The sequence below is a fragment of the Leptinotarsa decemlineata genome, unplaced genomic scaffold (genome assembly GCF_025532065.1).
Source record: "Leptinotarsa decemlineata unplaced genomic scaffold, Ldec_3_MD MMD2_tig00026282_RagTag_RagTag, whole genome shotgun sequence".
In the NCBI taxonomy this organism is placed as follows: Eukaryota; Metazoa; Arthropoda; class Insecta; order Coleoptera; family Chrysomelidae; genus Leptinotarsa; species Leptinotarsa decemlineata.
Window position 1 is genome coordinate 15,126,194 of NW_027412668.1, and position 21,648 is coordinate 15,147,841.

The 21,648-nt window shown below is 35.3% G+C and overlaps 1 protein-coding gene across 1 annotated transcript in view; it reads left to right on the forward strand.

Moving 5' to 3' along the window:
• Positions 1 to 5,527, forward strand: part of LOC111506097 (uncharacterized) — a 314,210-nt gene extending 308,683 nt beyond the window's left edge. Inside the window, 1 exon segment of the mRNA XM_074179876.1 lies at positions 3,220 to 5,527. Within this exon segment, the coding sequence (XP_074035977.1) occupies positions 3,220 to 4,062 (843 nt within the window). The 3' untranslated portion in view covers positions 4,063 to 5,527.
• Positions 5,528 to 21,648: the final 16,121 nt, after the last annotated feature.

The window sequence follows — 21,648 nt, forward strand, 5'->3', positions numbered from 1 at the left end:
ATGTCTGATAATTTTTAAAATAGTAATAATATCAACACGAAAAAACTACTTTTCGGTGAGTAATTTAACTGAGAACTCATTATTTCTTGTGAAATTGAAACGATAAAAATTGTAAAAGTTTTGTGGAAGATATGTTTACGAAAATTCATTGTAACAGAGCCCTGAAGAAAAATTGAATTAAATTCGAAACGTCGGCGCAAGAAAAATGTTTTTTTTTTCAAGAAAACATTGATCCTGTTACCCAACCATTCTTTTTTCAGATAAATTATTGGATCAGTAAACTAGTTAACGAAAAATAAACTTCACATATGCCACTCATTTAATCACAGAGGGACATGAACTCAAGCCCCTCCATTTCTAGAAGAGTTCAAACCTCAACCTGTTGTAGAGTATGTATAAACAATTTTTATTACAAATGAATGATCACATAGTTACGGTACTTTTGGAAATTAAATTCATTCATATTCATTCATTAGAAAGTAGGCATACATGTAGGTTATACAATGCGGTCCATATGTATGGAATAAATTCATTTTTAGCGTTATTATGTACTATGTGAAAAAAAACCTGAAACAGGTCGATTTTTATTCTTAAATTGACAATTTACAGTATAAAAATATTATCCCCTACAGCACCCCTTCTGAATTATAAGCACCCCCTCGAAAAATTTAAATAGCAAAGGGGGTGGTGTGGCACCTTGTTGGAAAGGGATTTCAGTCCTCTGTTCAGCAATATAAAGTTTTTTAAGTTTGGTGCAATCATAACTGAGAAAATTGATTTTTAGCAAGTAAAATTTTGATAATTTCTCTAGCTATCACAAAACTTTACGTAGAATGAAGATAATAATGCCACATAATATTTAGAACGTATTTTTCAATGTACTTTACAATTAAATTAAATGTTCAAAATGGCCACCATTAACTTCTTGACAATAACCGAGGCGATTTTGAAATTCTCGTACAACATTTTGTATGACCTCGGGGGTTATTTTGTTAATTTCTTCCGTTATCCTTACTTTTGAATCGGCAATATTGTTTGGTCTATTAAAATATACTTTGGATTTTAAATAACCCCATAAGAAGTAATCGAGAGGAGTCAAATCGGGGGATCTAGCCGGCCATTCGATCGTTCCACGTTTTCTAATCCACCTATTGGGAAAAACCTCGTTTAAATAATTTCTAACAGTACGTGCAAAATGCGGTGGAGCTCCGTCTTGTTGCTAGTAAATAGTTTGATCTGTCTCATTTGGATGATTAACATCAGGAAAATGTATTTGTAATGTAGGCACTAAAAAGTTAATCAAAAAATCTAGATAAACCTCACCATTAACAGTGCCCTCAAAAAATTAAGGGCCAATAATTTTATTGTTGATGATACCAGCCCAAACGTAAAATTTTTTAGGATATTGAGTCTGAGTCGCACACATCCAGTGAGGATTTTTTCTGCTTTAATATCTACAGTTCTGTCTGTTAACTGTTCCGTTTAAATAAAACGTCGCTTCATCAGAAAACACTATTTTGTTTATGAACTGCAAATCTGCGTTCATTCTGTCCATCATCAATTCACAGAATTCTTGCCTTCTATCAGGATCATCTTCATTTAACTCCTGAACCAACTGAACTTTGTAAGGGTGGTATTTTTCTTTATGCAAAACTCTCAAAATAGATTATTTACTTACATCATTGTCGGCGGCAAGTTTTCGAGTTGTCTTATGCAGATTTTCCTCCAATCTCTAGAAGTATATCTAACTTTTTTTTATCAGTAAATTGAACATTTCTACCTGGTTTTCGAATATTTTTTACATGTCCAGTTTCACGAAACTTTTTTTCAATTTTGCTAACTGTAGACTGCGACACGTGTTTACCAGGGTATTTATTATTAAAAATTTCACAAACCTCCTTTTGAGTTCTTGTTTTATTACCACAATCATCATAATTAAAATGTCTATTCTTTGAGTCTCGGACAAATGAGGCATAATTGAATTTAATACGCCCACAACTACTATACTGACATCTTTTAGTAACTTTAAATACTTAAATGACAGCAGCCTACTAGATTCATATCAATTGTTTATTTGGCTTTTTGTCTAATATTTTAGTATCTTCAAAGATTTTTTCCAGGAGTCAAGTTAGTAAGGAGCGTGTTACAGGGATGGTCTGTTTAATAGATCAGGTTATTGTCAAGAAGTGAATAATGGTGGTCATTTTGAACATTTAATTTAATTGTAAAAATTAATTTTCTCAGTTATGCTTACACCAAATTCAAAAAACTTCATATTGCTGAACAGAGGACTAAAATCTCTTTCCAACAAGGTGCCACACGACCCCCTTCGCTATTTAAAATTTTCGTGGGGGTGCTTATAATTCAGAAAGTGTGCTAGAGGGGAATATTTTCATACTATAAAATGTCAATTTGAAAATAAAAATCGACCTGTTTCAGGTTTTTCTCACATAGTACATAATAACGCTAAAAAAGAATTTATTCCATACATATGGACCGCACTGTATGTTGGAGTATAAAATAGTTGTAATTTAGAGCTAACTTATTATTTTACGCTTCAAAAAACTATTATAGCGAAAAACGTGTCGCGATTTTCATAAAACCCTTTATAGTGAAAATCATACAATAAACTGTATTGTTGAATTTTCTCATTAATGTTCGTTTTTTGGTTCTATACACTCTCTCCAAAGCAATCATGAACCTAACTAGTCGGATAAAATGTTTTGGTTCATTGTGTTATGTTCTGTAATGGATTTGATAAACTCAAAACACAGAATACATTTAATTATAACTCAGTGATGGCTAAATAAACCCAGAATTGAGACTTACCCCTTTCTCGTTTTTTGCTGTTGGATCCAAACTGCTTCAGGGAAACTATTATGGCAAAGTAGGGAGGGATCAATGAGTTTTAGGAGAAGCAGTGTTGAAGAAAACTTATTTGAACAAAAGAACAATGCACACATTAGTCTATACTATACAATAGAATCACCAGCGCTTATCTTATTTCTTTTCCGATCCAGCCGTTCCAAATATTTCTAATTTCAAAACTAAACTACTCAACTAAGTAGATTTATTCTATCAAAACCGAGAGCGGTGTTGCCGAAACTCAAATTAATTTTCCTTAAATATATACATGCCAAAACACACTGTGAGAACCTAAAATTGTAGTATGATAACAATAATCAATAAACACCTTTATGTACTTCCATTATTTTTCAGATCCACGATTCCAGCTATGGAGGAGGTTCAGATGATGAAGATTTCTTCGCCGTGTATCACCAGAGCGCAGCTGCCAACGCCCTCCTCTACGTAGGCCTGGGAACGACAGCCATAGGCAGTGTAATCTTCTTCGTAGGGACAGGGGAAAAAGGTTTCAAAACTCTTGAACTTAGACTAATAGGACCTACCCTCATAGCATGCGGCCTATTGTGTTGCCTAATACGTGTTTTGCTGTGCGCGGTACCTTCGACGTGTTTCAGAAAACGGAAAAAGACACGGTTGAAAAGCAACTCCTGTCCTCACAACTCGAGTAGATATCCTCTTGCACCGAAATTTCGCGATACGCACGATTCGGAATTCGTTCACGTCGATAAGACGACCCTTTTGAATAAGAGCAAGAAAAAGGTGTCGATAGTACCGCCGAATCACTCTCTGCCAAGTACCAGCACGTCGGAGTTCAAGGAACTTCACCAAATGCCAGCCAAGATGTCTATTCCCGAGATCCAGTTACCGAGCAGTTTCAGTGAAGAGGTGAACAAATTATCTCGCGACGAGTCCATAATCGAGCTGCAGGCTTTAGACTTAACTTACGATATACAGAGTGTTTCGAGTAACGATAGTGATAGTATTACGGTAATAGAGGCAGAACAACCTAGTTCCAAGCTGACAAAAACTAGGGAGGCAGCTAATGTCCATAACGACAATATCGAAACTTGTTTGAGTGTGGTTATAGAAAGAAATGAGAACAGTGAAAGTAGTGACGGGGAGAAGAAAAACAATAAGAGTAGTGATAAACAGACGCACAGCGGTATTGTACTTAGTCCTTTACAGTTGGGACAATAACTCATTGTTGTATATTAGTAATGTAGGTTCCAGTTCTGATGAATAATAATATAATTATCTGGAATTCCTATAAGAATAATCATATATTATTCTCATAGGAAGGTTCGTCTCAAGGTAACAATATCGTGTTTCTTCAAAACCTTTTTAGTACCTACTTCAAATTGAGTTTGGATTTGTTTCATTCACTCGATCAGTGTGAACTCTTTTTTTCGCTCTTTATGCAATTAATGAATCTCACGAAATTAGCCAGCATCTTGCTCTGTTCATTACATTATTCATAAATCTCATGAAGAAGGAGAACTCTTGAATAATTATCTTCACATATTGAATACACAAGAAAGTAGACAGGTTTTATCCTAGAGGAAAAGGAGATACCTAAGTCAAAATAATAAAAAATCAAAACGAATTAACAGTTTATGAAAATAATGTGTGAAATGAGAAATAAAACTTCATTTGTTTTTTCACCACTTTTATTTGTAACTAACGTTACTGCAGTTTCGTTCTATAAGGACATTTTGAAACTAATACAATGAACTATTAATTTGAAAATGTCCTTATAGGACTAAACTGCAATAACGTTAGTTACAAATAAAAGAGGTGAAAGAACATAGAAAGTTATATTTCTGTGACATAACAATACAATTTTCCTATGACTATTGAAGAAATCATCAATCTGTTCTGTTGAGTAGGTAGCCAATATGATCTCTAACTCAAACCTTTAAACTATTCACCATTACCCAGATGCATAACTCACTTCTAGGCCAATCACAGATGAGTTATCTCTCAATTGTTCTCAATTACAAGCATTGTGAATTTCCTACTTCAAAATATGTTCTCAATCATTGAACTGACAGTTCATTTCAAACTAGTTCATTTTTTACAAAACAACTTTTGGACCCAAAGTTTTTCTTTCGAAATTCTTCACTAGGTTATCTAGGATTCTAAGCCCAATAACACAGATATTCTTACAGCTTCAATTTATAATATTTCATTTGCTGGCGTATGAGAATCTGTATATTTATATTTTTCTGATTGATTCGGTCGTTACTTGATGAAGATCCATAGTAATTTCATAAACTACCCCTTACGATTTGATATCCACAAACACAGTAGCTTCTTCAACAGTGATTTGATTATTACAAGTTGCTTCTTACGCTAATATTTATATACCACAGGTAGCTACAATTGGGACCTCTACAATTTTTATATACCTGAGTTACCTTTTCAAGTATGATAACCTGAAGCATAATAATACTTCCTCTGATTTTTAAGGAAACAAGTTCAATAATGGTGATCTATTCAAATCCAGTTGGTCATTCATTAGAATGTTTGAATTTTGAAGTTCATTAATTTCCATTGCTTCCAAATGATTCAGTTTCAAACCTTTATTTTCTATGTGTAAAATTATTTCGAACTCTTCGTTAAATATATGATTGTCTTGTAAAAGATGATTTGAATATTGTTAAGTATTGTATACACAACTCACTAGTAGCAACCTCATCCGCTGTTATTAATATAATCCCTCGCGTTCCCCTAATCTCCAAGAGGTCGTAACGCCACTGTATTTTTGGTGCCAATTCGACGAAACGCGAGGATTCAAAGCAAAAAGGGATCAGTACAATTCAAGAATCCGATCGGTAGAAACCAACCAGGAAAAACGTGCGTATGTGTGCCACAGCAATACCAAAAAGGTAAGTGGAATTCTTCCTCTTGAAGCGACTTGTACCTAAACAAATACAGTCCATTGCTCTTCTCGAACATTTTTTGATCCTTCTCAACGGATTAGTTTGATAACTAGTGAAGTTGCTTCTCTCTCCCTCATTTTTTACTCCGCCAAAATTAAAGTTTTTCTCAGGTACTAATAAAAGAAATAATAATTCGTAAAATTGGTACTACTCTCGCACCTCGGCGGTTAGAACCGTACGCGCATTGTGGTCACGCAGCACGAATTCATTGTTGTGCGTTTGCATTCATCCAGGCAACAGCTGATTCAAAAATCATTGTTTATTTACAATTTAAGTGTTTTTCCAGTAATTTCGTGCGTACCGCTTACACTCACTAAATTTTCTCGCTCTAAATTTATCTGCTGTTAATAGTTTTCATTAAATCATCTACACAATGGCAGCAAGTGCTGCAAAACTAAAAAATTATATCGCCCAACGAAGCACAGAGGTGATCAAAATTACCGAACTTAAAAAGGTTGCGGACGCTGCTCTCACCGATTCTGACCTTCACGACAATTTCAAATGTCGCTTTAGACATATCGATGCAATCCGCGATAATTTCGATAAACTTCATCTCGCAATAGTCAATTTGGTCTCAGCTCAAGATAATGGTGATTTTGAATCACATAACAGTGTCGTAACAGAATTTGAAAACGATTTTTATCACATACAAGCGGTATACATGAAGTTATTTGAGAATAAACAAGCAGTACCAGCTCTAATAAATCACCATTCTAATGTGAGGCTCCCCAAAATGGAATTACCTAAGTTTGACGGTGATGCCAGGTCTTGGCAAACATTCATTGATATGTTTAATTCTGTTGTCCACGCAAATGATACCATAACTAATGTTGAAAAATTTACTTACCTCATTAATTGCCTCAACGGCGCTCCTCTGGCATTAGTTAAATGTACACCTCTGACAGCTCAAAATTATATGGTAGCTTATAATGCTCTTATAAAAAGATATCAAAACCCTCGAATTATTGCAACGTCCCATTGGCGAGCCATAGTGAACACAAAAAAGGTTACTAATCCAGAAGATTCTCATTCTTTACGACAACTCATTGATACATTTAATGAAAATATTGCAGTTTTGGAGAATTTGAACTTTCCAACTGAGCATTGGGACTTTATCCTCTTTAACATGATGCTTGATCGTTTAGATTCCACTACCGCTACAAAATTTGAGTTGGAAAATTCTTCTTTATTACCAAATCATTATTATCAAACTCTCGAGTCATTTTTGAACAAAATTTGCTCAGCGATTGATACAGTCAACTCCGCCGCTCCCGAATCTTCTAAACTGAAAGCTTCTAATAAATTTTCTCTTCCAAAACAACGATCCAGTTCTTCATTTTTTGTGAATTCTAATAAAAAACAAAACTGTCAGATGTGTCATCAAGATCATTTAATTTACAATTGTCAACAATTTCTCTCTAAAACGCCAGAGGAACGTTACAATTTAATAAAAACAAATAAATGGTGCTCAAATTGCTTAGGTTCTAAACACTCGTCTCCTAATTGTACATCTAAAGGTTTTTGCCGTCTCTGCCCGTCTCCAAGGAGACACCACACTCTTCTCCATTTGCCTAGCAAACAAGAATCTCAAACCGCTAGTACGACTTCTCAAACTAACTCAAACTCCAATGACTCTGCTCAAAATTCAAATATCTCTACTGGAAGCTCAAATGAAAGGTCGTCTCAAACTCTAACGGCTAGCGTACCCACTAGCAATCCAGGAACCATTCTTTTGTCCACTGCCATCGTAGATGTAGCTGATAGTCGAGGTCAATATAAAAGGGTTCGCGTTCTCCTGGATAGCGCAAGCCAAAGTCATTTTATTACGAGTAAATGTAGCACAAAACTTGGTCTAGCTCGTCACAAATTGTCTCTAGAAATACGAGGAGTTGGACGAACAACGACTCACGCTTCCCAAGGGGTATCATGTACTATAAAACCATGTAATAAATCTCAACCCTTATTTAATCTTGATTTTGTTGTGTTACCTTCAATCTGCTCTAATATTCCTTCACAAACCATTGATAGAAATGATTTTCCCGATTTGTCTAAATTTGAATTAGCTGATCCAACGTTCAATGTTTCACAACCTATAGATATGTTGCTCGGAGCTGATATATTTGCTCACATACTGAAAGGTTCTTCTCACGTCGTAAATACTGATAAACCAGTCGCCCTAGATACCATTTTCGGATGGATTATTATGGGAAAACTCGGTGTATCTTCTTCCTCCCCAGTAATCTCAATTTCAACCTTTATAGACTCTTCCTTAGAAAACTCGGTTAAATCATTATGGGAACTGGAACAAGTTCCTGCTGCACCCTCTTTCACAAAAGAAGATATGGAGGCAGAGGAGCTCTATAAATCCTCGGTATCTCGTGATAGTTCTGGTCGCTTTTGCGTTGCTCTTCCATTTAAAATTGTACAGCCAACTTTCCCTAACTCCAGAGATATTGCGTTGAAGCGTTTTCTCTCACTTGAACGTAGACTACGCAATGACCCTAATACTTATTCCCGATATTCCGATTTTATGCGCGAATATCTATCTCTCAATCACATGGAACTCATTTCCGATATCACTCCTTCCCCTTCTCATTATTACATACCCCATCACTGCGCTCTGAAGCCTGAGAGCACTACCACCAAACTTCGAGTTGTCTTTGATGCCTCATCCCGTTGCTCTAATAACTTGTCCTTAAACGATACATTATTAATTGGACCCAAGCTCCAGCCCGACATTTGTGTCCTCTTGTCACGATTCCGTACTCACGCTGTTTGCTTTGCAGCCGATCTCAAGCACATGTTTTTGCAAATTCTGATGAAAGAATCCCATAGAGATTTTCAAAGAATTTTGTGGAGATTTTCTCCTGATGAAAATATTAAAGATTACCGACTCAATTCCGTCATTTTTGGCGTTTCAAGTTCACCGTTCCTAGCCATTCGCACAATCCACGAAATTGCCAATCAATATCAATCTAAATATCCAAAGGCCTGTGAAGTTCTAAAAACGGATGTCTTTGTTGACGATATCGTCACTGGCAGCTCATCTGTCTCTGAAGCGTTGAATCTACAAGCTGATTTAATTCACATATTAGGTGAATCTGGGTTTGAAATTCGTAAGTGGGCCAGTAATTCACCACAGTTGCTTTCCCACTCAGCTCTAGAATTGTTGAAATTTGATGCTCTACACTTAGATCTGAAAAAGGATACAACATTAAAGATCTTAGGTCTGCAATGGAATCCCACGCTTGATTCCTTTTCATACCAAGTTGAACCCCTTGACAAACCTTGCTCAAAAAGAACGATTCTTTCAAACATAGCCAGAGTTTATGACCCTTTAGGTTTCCTCACTCCTGTCACATTGTCTATAAAAGTTATTTTGCAAATCTTATGGGCTTCTGGTGTAGATTGGGACGATCCCCTTCCTGAATCCATCGTGGCACAGTGGAATCAATTTAAAGATGAACTTTCACAAATTTCTTCTATCCAAATACCTCGTAGAATACTACCCCAAAATTCATTCTCTCAAGAAATCATAGGTTTCTGCGATAGTTCCCAAAAGGCTTATTGTGCTGTGGTTTACCTTAGAACCTTCTCGAATGATACCTTCAAAACTCGACTCCTCATTGCTAAATCTAGGGTTGCTCCACTCAAGGTGATATCTATACCACGCTTAGAACTTTGCGCAGCCTTGCTTCTCTCCCAATTGCTGGATTTCACTTTAAAAACATATGGTGAAATATTTAAAATCTCCTCAATTAATGCTTACACTGACTCTATGGTTGTCCTTGCATGGTTACGCAGTTCTCCCCACAAATGGACAACTTTTGTCGCAAATAGAATTACCCAAATACAAGAAAAGGTTTCCCCTTCTCTCTGGGCGCACGTGTCTACAACGGAAAATCCTGCCGATCCCGGTTCCAGAGGATTGTCCCCCGTGGAACTGGTTACCAATTCCTTATGGTGGTCGGGGCCATCTTGGCTCTCACTTCCTCGCCACAAGTGGCCCGAAAATTCAGTCCAACCTGGTGAATTATCTAATATATGTGAAGAACAACGAAAATCTGTTTTGATCTCAGTTGTAGACGAAAATGTCATTAACGGTTTAATATCACATTTTTCTTCGCTCACCAAGATTCAGCGCATTATTTGCTATGTATTACGTTTCATTTACCTTCGAACAAAACAGACTCGATTTGCTGCAGACCTATCTGCCCTCAATTCATCTCATATCTCTTTTTTGGAAATGGAATTCGCTCTTCAGCTTCTAGTAAAAGTCACTCAGCAACAAGCATTCTCCTCCGAATTAGCCTTAATCCACCGGAAAAGACCTTTACCGAAACCCTTTCGAAAACTCAGTCCCTTTATTGATGATAAAGGAATTCTAAGAGTTGGTGGGCGCCTAAAATATTCAGATATAACGCATGAGCAGAAACACCCTATTCTTTTACCCAGTACTCATATTTTCACAACTTTAGTGATAAAGTATACGCACTCTAAGTACTGCCATCCCGGCCTTCAGACCTTGCATTTTATTTTGTCTCAACGCTACTGGAATATATCCCCACGCAAGACTATTCGAAGAATTATCTCAAAATGTTATAAATGCTTCCGTCTCAACCCGAAACCGGTTCAACAAACAATGGGTAATCTTCCTAAATGCCGAATATCCGAACTGAAACCCTTTTCTTATGTTGGAGTAGACTTCTGTGGCCCGTTTCGAACTACTTCTACTAGGATGCGTGGTGCAAAGGTAACTAAATCTTACATTTGCATTTTTTGTTGCATGTCAACAAAGGCTCTTCACTTAGAGCTTACCTCAGATCTTTCCTCCTATGCCTTCCTCGGAGCTTTACGACGTTTCGTATTTCGGCGAGGACTCTGTTCGGACATTTACTCAGATTGTGGAACAAATTTTAAGGGAGCTGCAAGGCAATTATCTGAAATCATGCAACAAGTTTCCGGCCAAGAAGGAATACGGTTTCATTTCAACCCCCCTTCCTCTCCCAATTTCGGTGGTCTATGGGAGGCTGGGGTGAAATCCTTTAAAACGCACCTCTTCAAAATTATTGGAGATCAGACTCTCACGTTTGAGCAGTTGTCTACGGTCGTCACGCAAGTGGAAGCCTTGTTGAACTCGAGACCCCTCTGCAGTCTTAGTTCTGATCCCAACGATGATTCAGTCCTCACTCCAGGGCATTTTTTAACATTAGCACCTCTCAATTCAGTACCAGAACCCAATCTTGGTAATATTCATTTGGGGCGTCTTTCAAGATGGCAAATGGTGCAACGTCTTCAGCAAGATTTTTGGAAGAGATGGCACAAGGAATATTTGCATTCTCTTCTGCAACGTAGTAAATGGCTTGAGCCATCTACCCCAATAGAACTCGGTACAATAGTTCTCTTGAAAGAGGATCATAATCCTCCCATGAAATGGACTCGCGGTCGCATTACGCAATTGCACCCGGGTGCTGACGGTATTACGAGAGTAGTATCAGTAAGAAATTCTCAAGGGACAATCCTGAAAAGACCTGTGAGCAAGGTGTGTCCTTTACTAAAGTTTTAAACCCTTCTCAGCCAATTTTTATTTTTTTTGTTGGTAAATTTTTACTTTTGATTAAACTTTTCTCACTATATTTATGAATATATAATAATTTTTCTTTTCCTTTTTCACAAGTAGTCTATAAAAAACATTCATTTTTTGGTGGTCGGTATGTTAAGTATTGTATACACAACTCACTAGTAGCAACCTCATCCGCTGTTATTAATATAATCCCTCGCGTTCCCCTAATCTCCAAGAGGTCGTAACGCCACTGTATTTTTGGTGCCAATTCGACGAAACGCGAGGATTCAAAGCAAAAAGGGATCAGTACAATTCAAGAATCCGATCGGTAGAAACCAACCAGGAAAAACGTGCGTATGTGTGCCACAGCAATACCAAAAAGGTAAGTGGAATTCTTCCTCTTGAAGCGACTTGTACCTAAACAAATACAGTCCATTGCTCTTCTCGAACAAATATGTTGAACTTGTTTTCTCATTTACATAGCTCATACGTTGTTCCTGGATTCGATTCCTGAATGTTCTGCCAGTTTGACCAATACATACCTTAGGACACGATCCACACTTCAATTTATATACTCCTAATTTCTCGAATTTGGATGTTTTGTCTTTATTATTTTTAACTAACTTTCCCAACGTATCACTTGTTCCATATGCAATTTTGATATCTCGTTTTCTCAAAAATGAAGCAACTTTTTCTGCTTTTTGTCCAAAATACGTTAAAGCTCTATAATTTCATTCATCAATTTTGAGCTGTTTTTATTTATTTCTGAAATATTGAAATCTGCTTATCGGTTCATCGATTTCATTAGGTCATCACAAACAAAATTTTGAAATCAGAAACATAAAGAATGCTCCATTTCACACTGCAACTCAGTTTTGGCACGAAAAAAATAGATTTTAAAAAATCGATTTTAATTGCTTTTAGTGCCCCCCTGTCAAGAAATTGGTGAAGGCGCGGGGTGCGCCCAAATAGTTCGATTCAAATAGTCCAATAGTTCAACGACCCAATGTCAGTTTTAAATAAATATTTATTGAATATTTCATATATGGACCGGTTTTCATTCCATAGCATTTCATAGAAGATAATAAAAACTGTTGACTGACAATAAAATAGTACAGTATCAGCCGGAAAAGAGTTCATGAATTTAAATTTTTTCAATCATTTACAGTCAGTCAGAAATGCGATGTAAGCAGTTGGTTTATGATGTTTGTATCGCTAAGTAGAATAATGCAATTTCCTGAAATAAATCTAATAATTCATAAAAAATTTAAAAATACTAAGAACATTGTAATATAATAGAAAAATAATTGGTTATTCTCAAATTGAACAAATTCAAAATATGTTCTACAATGACTGACATTCTCTTTATCCAGTTAATAACATTAATCACATAACATTATTGACATGAATATTTCATGTATCTGATAGTTTTATATTTGTTGAATAGTTTCGGTCATTACCCCATTTTCAAAACTAACTAGATTACACTCAAATCTGAGTATTTATACCTAAATTGCCTATATCCACCATAAATAATTTGATACCTATATTGTCTACACCTGAGATAACCTCAATTAATAGCAGTATATCGATGAATATAGGTTCAGGAGAGGACTATGTTTAGATCAAGTTGTTCGTTGAGGATAACAGAATTGGGATTTTTCTTTGACTTGTTTATTTCCATAGATTTCAACAAATTCATCATTTTCCCTTTTTCGCATGTGTGGCGGATTTTTAAATTATCTTTATCTATTTTATGTTAGGAATTTTCATATATTACATTGATGATTTCATATCCCACTTGACATATTCATGATACCTTATATCAAAATTTCTACCAGTTTGGCCTGTATATATGGCAGGGCATTCACCACATTCTAGTCGATATATACCAGATCTTTTCCCTTCGTCTAATTTAGGTTTGGCATTAGATAATCTGTTTCTTAAATTTCCGTTGGATGTGTAGGATGTTTGTAGATGGAATTTTGAAAGATAATTTTTAATATTGTAACGAATCAAAGAATTGACAATCTTAAAAAAAATATTTTTAACAATATTTCACTATTACAACTAATTTATATTCAACACTTAGCAACTAACGCTTAATTTATCTTTACTGTTCGAATTCTTTATTTAAACGCGCGATTCGCTTTCTGAATACAGATTGCTATCTCGGGACGGGAAGCCGGTTTTTATATCGGCAACGATCATTCCAGATCTCTCTAGTGGTTTCGGCACTCATCTATACTTTTCGCAGCGGCTCGCGTTGCGTCATGTGTTTGCTGGCTAAGATATCGGTCAGGGCCGGCTTCAGATTCGTTCTATCTGCATATCTAACATATGTGTGTTCTGGTCTTGTGGAAATTGAATATAGTTCTTTCGTTACTGATTTTTGTGGATCTTTCATTATAATGTCGTTAATTGGTGTTTTGTTATTAACTGCGATTTGTTTAATAATTGCGATTTCACTTCGGAGGTTTTGATTAGAAAGGGGTATTGTGAAAGTCTCTATGTATCATTGATCTGAGTGCACACAATATGAAATCGAGTTGAAAGAGTCTAATGGTATTGTGCAATCTGTGAACGTGTTTTTTCGGAAATCCGGAAAATGTTGAAGTCAAATTCATCATTGTTTTTGGATATTGTCAGATCTAAAAATTTATCTCATTGTTCTTTTCTATCTCTACGGTGAATTTAATTTTATCGTGTGGACTATTGAGAAATTTCAAGTAATGAGTTATTTGTCTCGTTAAACCAACGAAGCCTATTAGACAAAAGTGTGTTTTTATAGTGTATCCTCAGTGACATGAATTTCCACAAAATAAACAAGTCGTCAATCAAAGAAGTATTTCATGTAATCTACATGCATTCTTATACATCAACAGTTCAACTCAGAATCAATATCTCAGTTTAAGTTATACGATTCAAGTTGAGTTGAAAACAATTCTGAAATGAAAACATTACTTTTGAGATATACTGTATGCCTTATTGGAATATTCGATAAATAAATCGATCACAGACTTGACAATATTGAAGAGATAGTTGAAGTTTTTTACGACTGAAAGTTTCCAAGTGATTTTTCTGATGTTTTAATAAAAATATTGTGCAATGGAAATCCTACTCTCAATTTTTTCTGAATAGATCCCAATCTAACTGAATCCTATTATTCATACAACATTTTACATTCTCTGATAACAAGTTTTGCCTTTGATTCTTCAAATCATGTAGCTCGCCACTATTCTGAAGTGTTATACTTTATGCAAAACTATTATGTGATTGCATAAAAAAAACAAGTCTGCATCAGAAAATGATTCAATAGTAATCCAGTATCATCATTCATTGCATAATCAATAAGAAATGAAACTAGCATTGTTTTTCTTCAGAGAAAAAATGTTTCTAATCATCTTTTTCGGAAAAGATAAAACTACCTAATATATAGTATTGAAGAGTGAAATTGAAAAATAAATATCCAATCGTAATGATTTTTTTTAATAGTCTCTATCATAGTTATCACAAATAATTTTCAATTTAATAATTGACTTCTACTCAGATCGACTATGAATAGTATAGTAGTACTGAGATCAAGTAGCCTATCAAAACTGAAAGATGAGTATAATCAAAATGATCAAAGAAATCAAAAAATTCAAAGATTATTGCAGTATAAAAATGAGTGACAATAACGAATGTGAATCGAATATAATACTTCATACAAAATAATGTTTATCAATTGAGGATTGAAAGCCTTATGTCTCAGTACGACACTGCAAAGGTGTGCGTTACAAATTTAACATTTATTTTTGATAAACTAGTCAAATGATGAATTGCAAATCAGAACTAGAACAAATTATGTTAGTACATATATCTGGAATTGAGTAAATTACTATTAGGTTGATTTGTATTGCTATTACTACTAGGAGTTGAACTGATTTATGTGTAAGTAGTCTGGCATAAATTACGAAAACCAAAAGACAAACTGAATGAAAGTTAAATCAATTTCTTTCGTGACACATGACATGAGTTTAAACACAGTGTTCAATTCAGCAGTTTGTTTTTCGAAAGGTTATTTCAATTGTTTCCAAGAGTGAATGCTGGTAAGAGGTTTATCAGCAATCACTTGAAAATTGAATACTTCAAGGGGATTGGCGGTTGACATTTTTAAATGCATTTTAAATGCAATTTCATCGTCAATAACAAATAAATATAATTTTATGAAAATTTTGGGTGAATAATCCAAAAAACTGATTTGTTTTGAGAGACTGTTTCCACCATTTATAGCTCAGTTTCATCATCAGTATCAGTTATACATGTTTTCATAAAAATTCTGGGTAATCATTCAAAAAATTATACGTTTTCGTAATTTGATTTAAATAAGTTATGAATAAAATAATGAAAGTGTGCGATTTTATGTGTCACCTTCGAAGTTGATGATTTCCAACAGCTAATAAAACTGAAAAGTAGATATATATTGAAATACGCTGAAATATTTTGCGTTGGCTAAGTCACATGGACAACGTGAATATATAAAAGTAAAGTAATATTTGCTGAAAGTTATAACCTAGCGTGCCTGCAAAATATATATTTTATTCGTTTTTACGCTTTTTTCTCTTATTTATTAGTGAATATTCTACAGCAATATAAGATAAGTAATTATATGGCCTAAGTTTTTCAGCCCTACTGTGAATGTTACACCATTTTTCAGGTTAATATCATTAATATTTCATATGTATTTTGAAAAAAATTTCTCCTAAAATTTTTGACTCACGTTCGGTGATTCACAACAAAAGTAGTTCTACATCGTCCTACCATTTTTGATTTCTTGGGTTTCGAAACTTCAACAATCTGAAAAATGAAATTAGATAAATGGAGAAACTGTTCAATATGGCAACAAGTAGTGTACTGAAGAGTTCTTAAAAATTGGCTTTGTCTCTGAAATTATCTCGAATGCAATCCTTGTTTTTTTTCTGACGAACGTCTTACATTTGATACTCTAGTCACAGAGAAAAACTTTACGCAAACGAAAGAGTATATTGACGTGAAAGTCCAAAAAATATTTGACCCTAATCGAACTGATATACTTATAGCATCAGATTATTCTAGTTACATCAGATTGTTTTTCTGTCCTTTTTCAACGAGAACATCTCCCGTGAATTTACTTTCAGAAGAAGTTGGTATTACTGAAAATGGTACAGCTTCTGTGTAAGTTATTTTTTCTATTCGGACATAAGTTGAATTTATTTGTATTTAAGGTCTCAACTTTTCAAATCAGTAGTGAAAATCAGTTACCTATACCTTTATGCACTCCAAAAAAAATATCTTTTGACTTCCAATTTTCCTTTTAGTACCTATTTCAACGTCCTAGTGGACCTAGTGGACTTCACATCATTGTGTTACTGCCATTTCACTTCAAAATGTTTTCCGCTATCCCTAATCCTGTTATCTGTATTCCATTTTCTTGAAGCACTTTCTGAAAGCAATAATCCACATACCCAGAAAATACAGCCGTGGACATAGAATAATATACCTACTCAAAAATAATTCTCACAGAGTACCTATAAGAACATCATACTCATCTTGTATCTCTGGTTTGTCAAAGAAGTTAAAACAAATTTTGATGCCAGGACAATTTTTGAAACAACCATTATATTCAAATATCTTCTCAGTCGAACAAAACTTGAATAAAAATGAATAAAAACGAACGTTTTTGCAGAAAATCTTCTATTCAAACATTTTCCCAGAACTAACCTAACCTAACCTACCCTAACCTAACCTAACCCAACGTAACCTAACCTAACCTAACCTAACCTAACCTAACCTAACCTAACCTAACCTAACCTAACCTAACCTAACCTAGCCTAACCTAACCTAACCTAACCTAACCCAACTAACCTAATCTAACCTAACCTAACCTAACCTAACCCAACCTAACCTAACGTAACCAATAGATTCAATAGATTCATTTTACGCCTCAGGTTCCAGTATACGAACTATCAAGTAAATCTTCTCTATAGCAAAGGGCATACCTGATTGAGGTTCACTGAAACGAGAAGTTAAAGGTGGAAATGTAAATGAACTGAATTTTCTTACAACGTCTTGTGTGATATTGAAAATGTCATTGATTGTATTCATTTTCAGATTGTACAAAATTACCTCAAAAAAATCATTGATTCTTCATAAACATATCTTTTGAATAACATGTGGTTCTATTCTCCAACGTTGAGAATGATGTAACATTTCATGTGGGTCAATGTCTTCAATTTCTTATAGTATTTATTCCTACACTCCACTGAGAATGAAAATCATTGAGTGGGTATTTCAAGTTATATTTTAGTAGAAGTGATTCGAAGCCTTTTAGATTATAAATGTACCATTATGTAATACTAATACCTACTTATGAAACATAAGTGAGAGTACTCAATCTGTCGCCTATGTCAAAATTTCGACAAATTTTAGGTTTCATGATGAAGCAAAAAGAAAACCAATTTTAATATGGATTCCAATTGAAATTATTTTTGAATTCATAAAAACTATCTCTTCATCGACAGATTGTGTAATCGAAATCAATAATCTGATACTTATCCCAATACGAAATCATTCGAATTGTTACAATCAGTTTTCAGTACAATCATATTTAAAATTTATTATTATAACTAATAAATGACATATTTTTTGCTCAAAGATTTGCTTTGTTTTGAAGCCAATCGAAAGTGTGGTAGTTTTAGGAAACAGGCATCAATTGTTATTATTTCGTTTTATATTCAATTTGATATAATTTGAAAATGTACCTATACTCATAAGTGTGAAAAAGCTAACAATCATGTATAAAATTACGATACCAGAAAAATCACGATTGCGTATATTTTTCCTTCTACTCTTCAATTATTTATAGTGAATTTTATACATGATGAGAAGTTTATCTATTCATATATTATAAAAAGTTAGACATGCCAGTGGAAAAATGTTTAAGCATAATTGGTACATATCGATTACAAATAAATATATGCGAACAAGGCTTTATACCTTCCGTTATTGCTTACCTAATACAATAATTCACTCAGTACAAAAAAAACGAAATAACTGAATAAGTCAAGTACATGAAAGTAATATATCTATAGGAGTTCTGAGCCAGTCCTTATGGAAAAACACGTGCAAATTTGAGCAGGTCCATCTGGCGATTTTTGGACCTTAGGTCCAGTTCACACGGAAGAGGCAAAGGTCCGCGCTTCGTCTCTGCCAGACGTCCATTCTGTGTGAATTGGGTCTTAGACTTTCAAAGCCCACTCCTTCACTTTTGCCGTCATCCAGTCGACCAATCAGAAGCTACCGCGCTTAGAGCGGGAAATTCAATTTAGTAGATGGACAAGACCGGTACAAGACCGGGTACAAAATCCCATGTATTTTCTGATGGAACTGAACTTTTTGCAATCTTGATGACATCCGAGCGAAACCTTGTGGAACACCCAACTCGAGGTAGGTGTGCAGGATGGAGTGACTATCGGAGAGATTCAAAGAGCTTGGGCCCCCTTCGGAATCCACCTCACCCCTCGGGTCCCCTTGTCACGTACCAGTCACGTAGGCATCGGCAGCTGAGGGAAATTCAATTAAAAAGTTTATCGGAATGAGAATTGAACTCAGGTCGTCGGAGTGGTAGGCTTTGTCCTTAGCCTCGACACCAACGTGTAGTATTGGAAGTAATTGCGAATTGTTGATATTTATGACGGTTGCTTTGTCGGGACTGAAATTGACTTTTCTATACGTGACCTAATTTTTTGATTTTCGTAAAATATTAAGGAAGTTGTAACGTCATTTCCTTGTAGAAGATAGGAAAATATCCATTAGATTTGGGGAAGAATTGATGTTTCATATTATGGTGTGTGTGTGTGTGTGTGTGTGTGTGTGTAATTGTGAGAGACACGTGTGACGTAACCGATGCAAAGAGAGATGGAGGTTACACGTCGCTAGCGCAAGCATGACAGTTTCGGTGCACTATCTATTCAGAAAATAAGGTAATTTTTTCAATATTCATTCACGCATCACTACACTTCTGCCAGCGTTTTCTCCAAAGCTCGAATCAGTTGTCATATGCAATTTTTGGTATGTCCTTGAGCTCTCTCAGCGATTCGGTTTTCATCTCCTCAATCGTCGCAAAACGCCGCCTTTCATGGGTCTCTTCAATCTTGGGAACAGAAAAAGTCACAGGGGGCAAATCTGGTTAATACGGTGGCTAAGGCATGATTATACTGTGTTGTTATTGGCCAAAAAATTCTAACAAGCAATGACGAGTGAGCAGGTGCATTGTCGTGATGCAAGAGCCATCAATTGTTTTTCTACAACACCGGACGTTTGCTTCGTATTGCTTCTCACAAGTGGCGCATAACTTCAAGATAATACTCCTTATTGGCCATGCGACCATGTGTCAAGAATTCCTGGTGCACTACGCCAATGTAATCGAAAAAAAAAAACAGTGAGCAAAACCTTGATATTTCATCGAACTTGGCGTGCTTTTCGGTTTTGGCTCTTCTGGGCTTTTCCATTGGGGCGATTGAACTTTGGTTTCGATTTCATAACCATATACCCATGATTCGTCGCCAGTTATGACCCTTTTGAGCTAATCTGGATCGCCGTTGACGTCATTCATCAATTTCTGAGCCATGCTCAAGCGACGGTTTTTTTTGGTCTTTTTTTCGGCAGTTTTGGAACGAACTTTGCTGCCACACACTTCATGCCCAAAATTTTCAAAAAATTACATGGCACGAGCCAACCGAAATGCCAACATCCTCGGCAACTTGTCTAATAGTGATTCGACGATTCTCCTTAATAATTTTTTTCACTTTCTCAACATTTCCATCGGTTGTTGATGTGATGGGGCGTCCAGGGCAAGCGTTGTCATTAACATTTTCTGGAGCTTCTGTGAACAGCTTTTACTTACCACTTATGAACATTTTTCTGATTCAAAGTAGTCACCGTATGCCACTGTTAACATTGCAAGTGTTTTTAATCACTTTATCCTTTTTTTACACAAAATTCAATGCAATTTCCTCGATCCATTTTTTCGATAGCAGAAAAAAACACGCAATAACAATTCTAACTTTTATGACATTCACCAACAAAGTGAACATGCCAAGCAGCTGAAATTGTGAACATATGTTTTAGGCCAGTGTACCAACATAAAAAAAATAAAAGAACGCTAATCGAATGTCCAGGTATATTTCACTAAACATTGTTATTTGACGTTGGTTTGAAGGTGGTTGACAATGTTTCGTGGTGTATTTCATCAGTTCGTACTTATTCCATTATCTAATGTAACATAAATTGATTTGAAATCCCTGAAATAACAATTAAGAAACATCAACTGAAAATAACAATTTTATTAAACAAAAAACGGAAATTACAAAGAAATAACATACAAACTACAAAAAATAAATAAAGAATTGAAATATTAATAAAAGCTGAAAATTAAAAATATTATTAACAAAAATTGAAAAATAAAAATTAAAAGATTCCAAACCAAGTTACGTTTCGATTGTTAGTATCCACAATCGTCTTCGAGTGATAACTGGACTTATTCCTCCGAGATCTGACTATTTATAGGTCATTCGAGTGCTTTCACATATCCCCTGTTCCCTCTCTCCGCTTCATTGATTTTTGCGGGAAATGACCGTTTGGCGGGAGTTGGTCATTTTTCTCTTGATTAGAGGTCCAAACATGCTCTGCTATTCTGGATTTGCTGGTTTCTCCTCGCTGTGTGTGTTTCTTGTGCTCAGCAATGCGAACTTTCAATGGCCTCTTAGTTTCACCGATGTATGATTCTCCGCACTCGCAGGGTGTCCGGTAAATGCAATTCTTGGAATCGCAGTCCGAGTTTGGTGGCCTGGTTTTCGTAAGGCTTCTACGGATAGTGTTCCCAGATCTGAAGCAGGTCCTGATGTTATACTTGGACCCAATCCTTCTTATCCTTTCCGATAATCCTCTGATGTAGGGAAGTACGAGTACTGGTTGGTTAATTTCTTTTTCAGGGATTTCAAATCAATTTATATTATATTAGACAATGGAAGTCCGAACTGATGAAATATTGCTATTTGACCTTGAGGAAACAAATAAGACACTTTCATGAGTATTATATGAGAGACTTTTCAAATCCAAAACAATGTAACACCCTCAGGAACCGCAACATTCTCTTCTCGATGCACGTTTCACCATTCAAGTTAGTGTCATCAGACGATAAACGCTGGTGATTTCGTTAAAGTAACTTTTCACTTTATGTAACGGGATGAATATTTA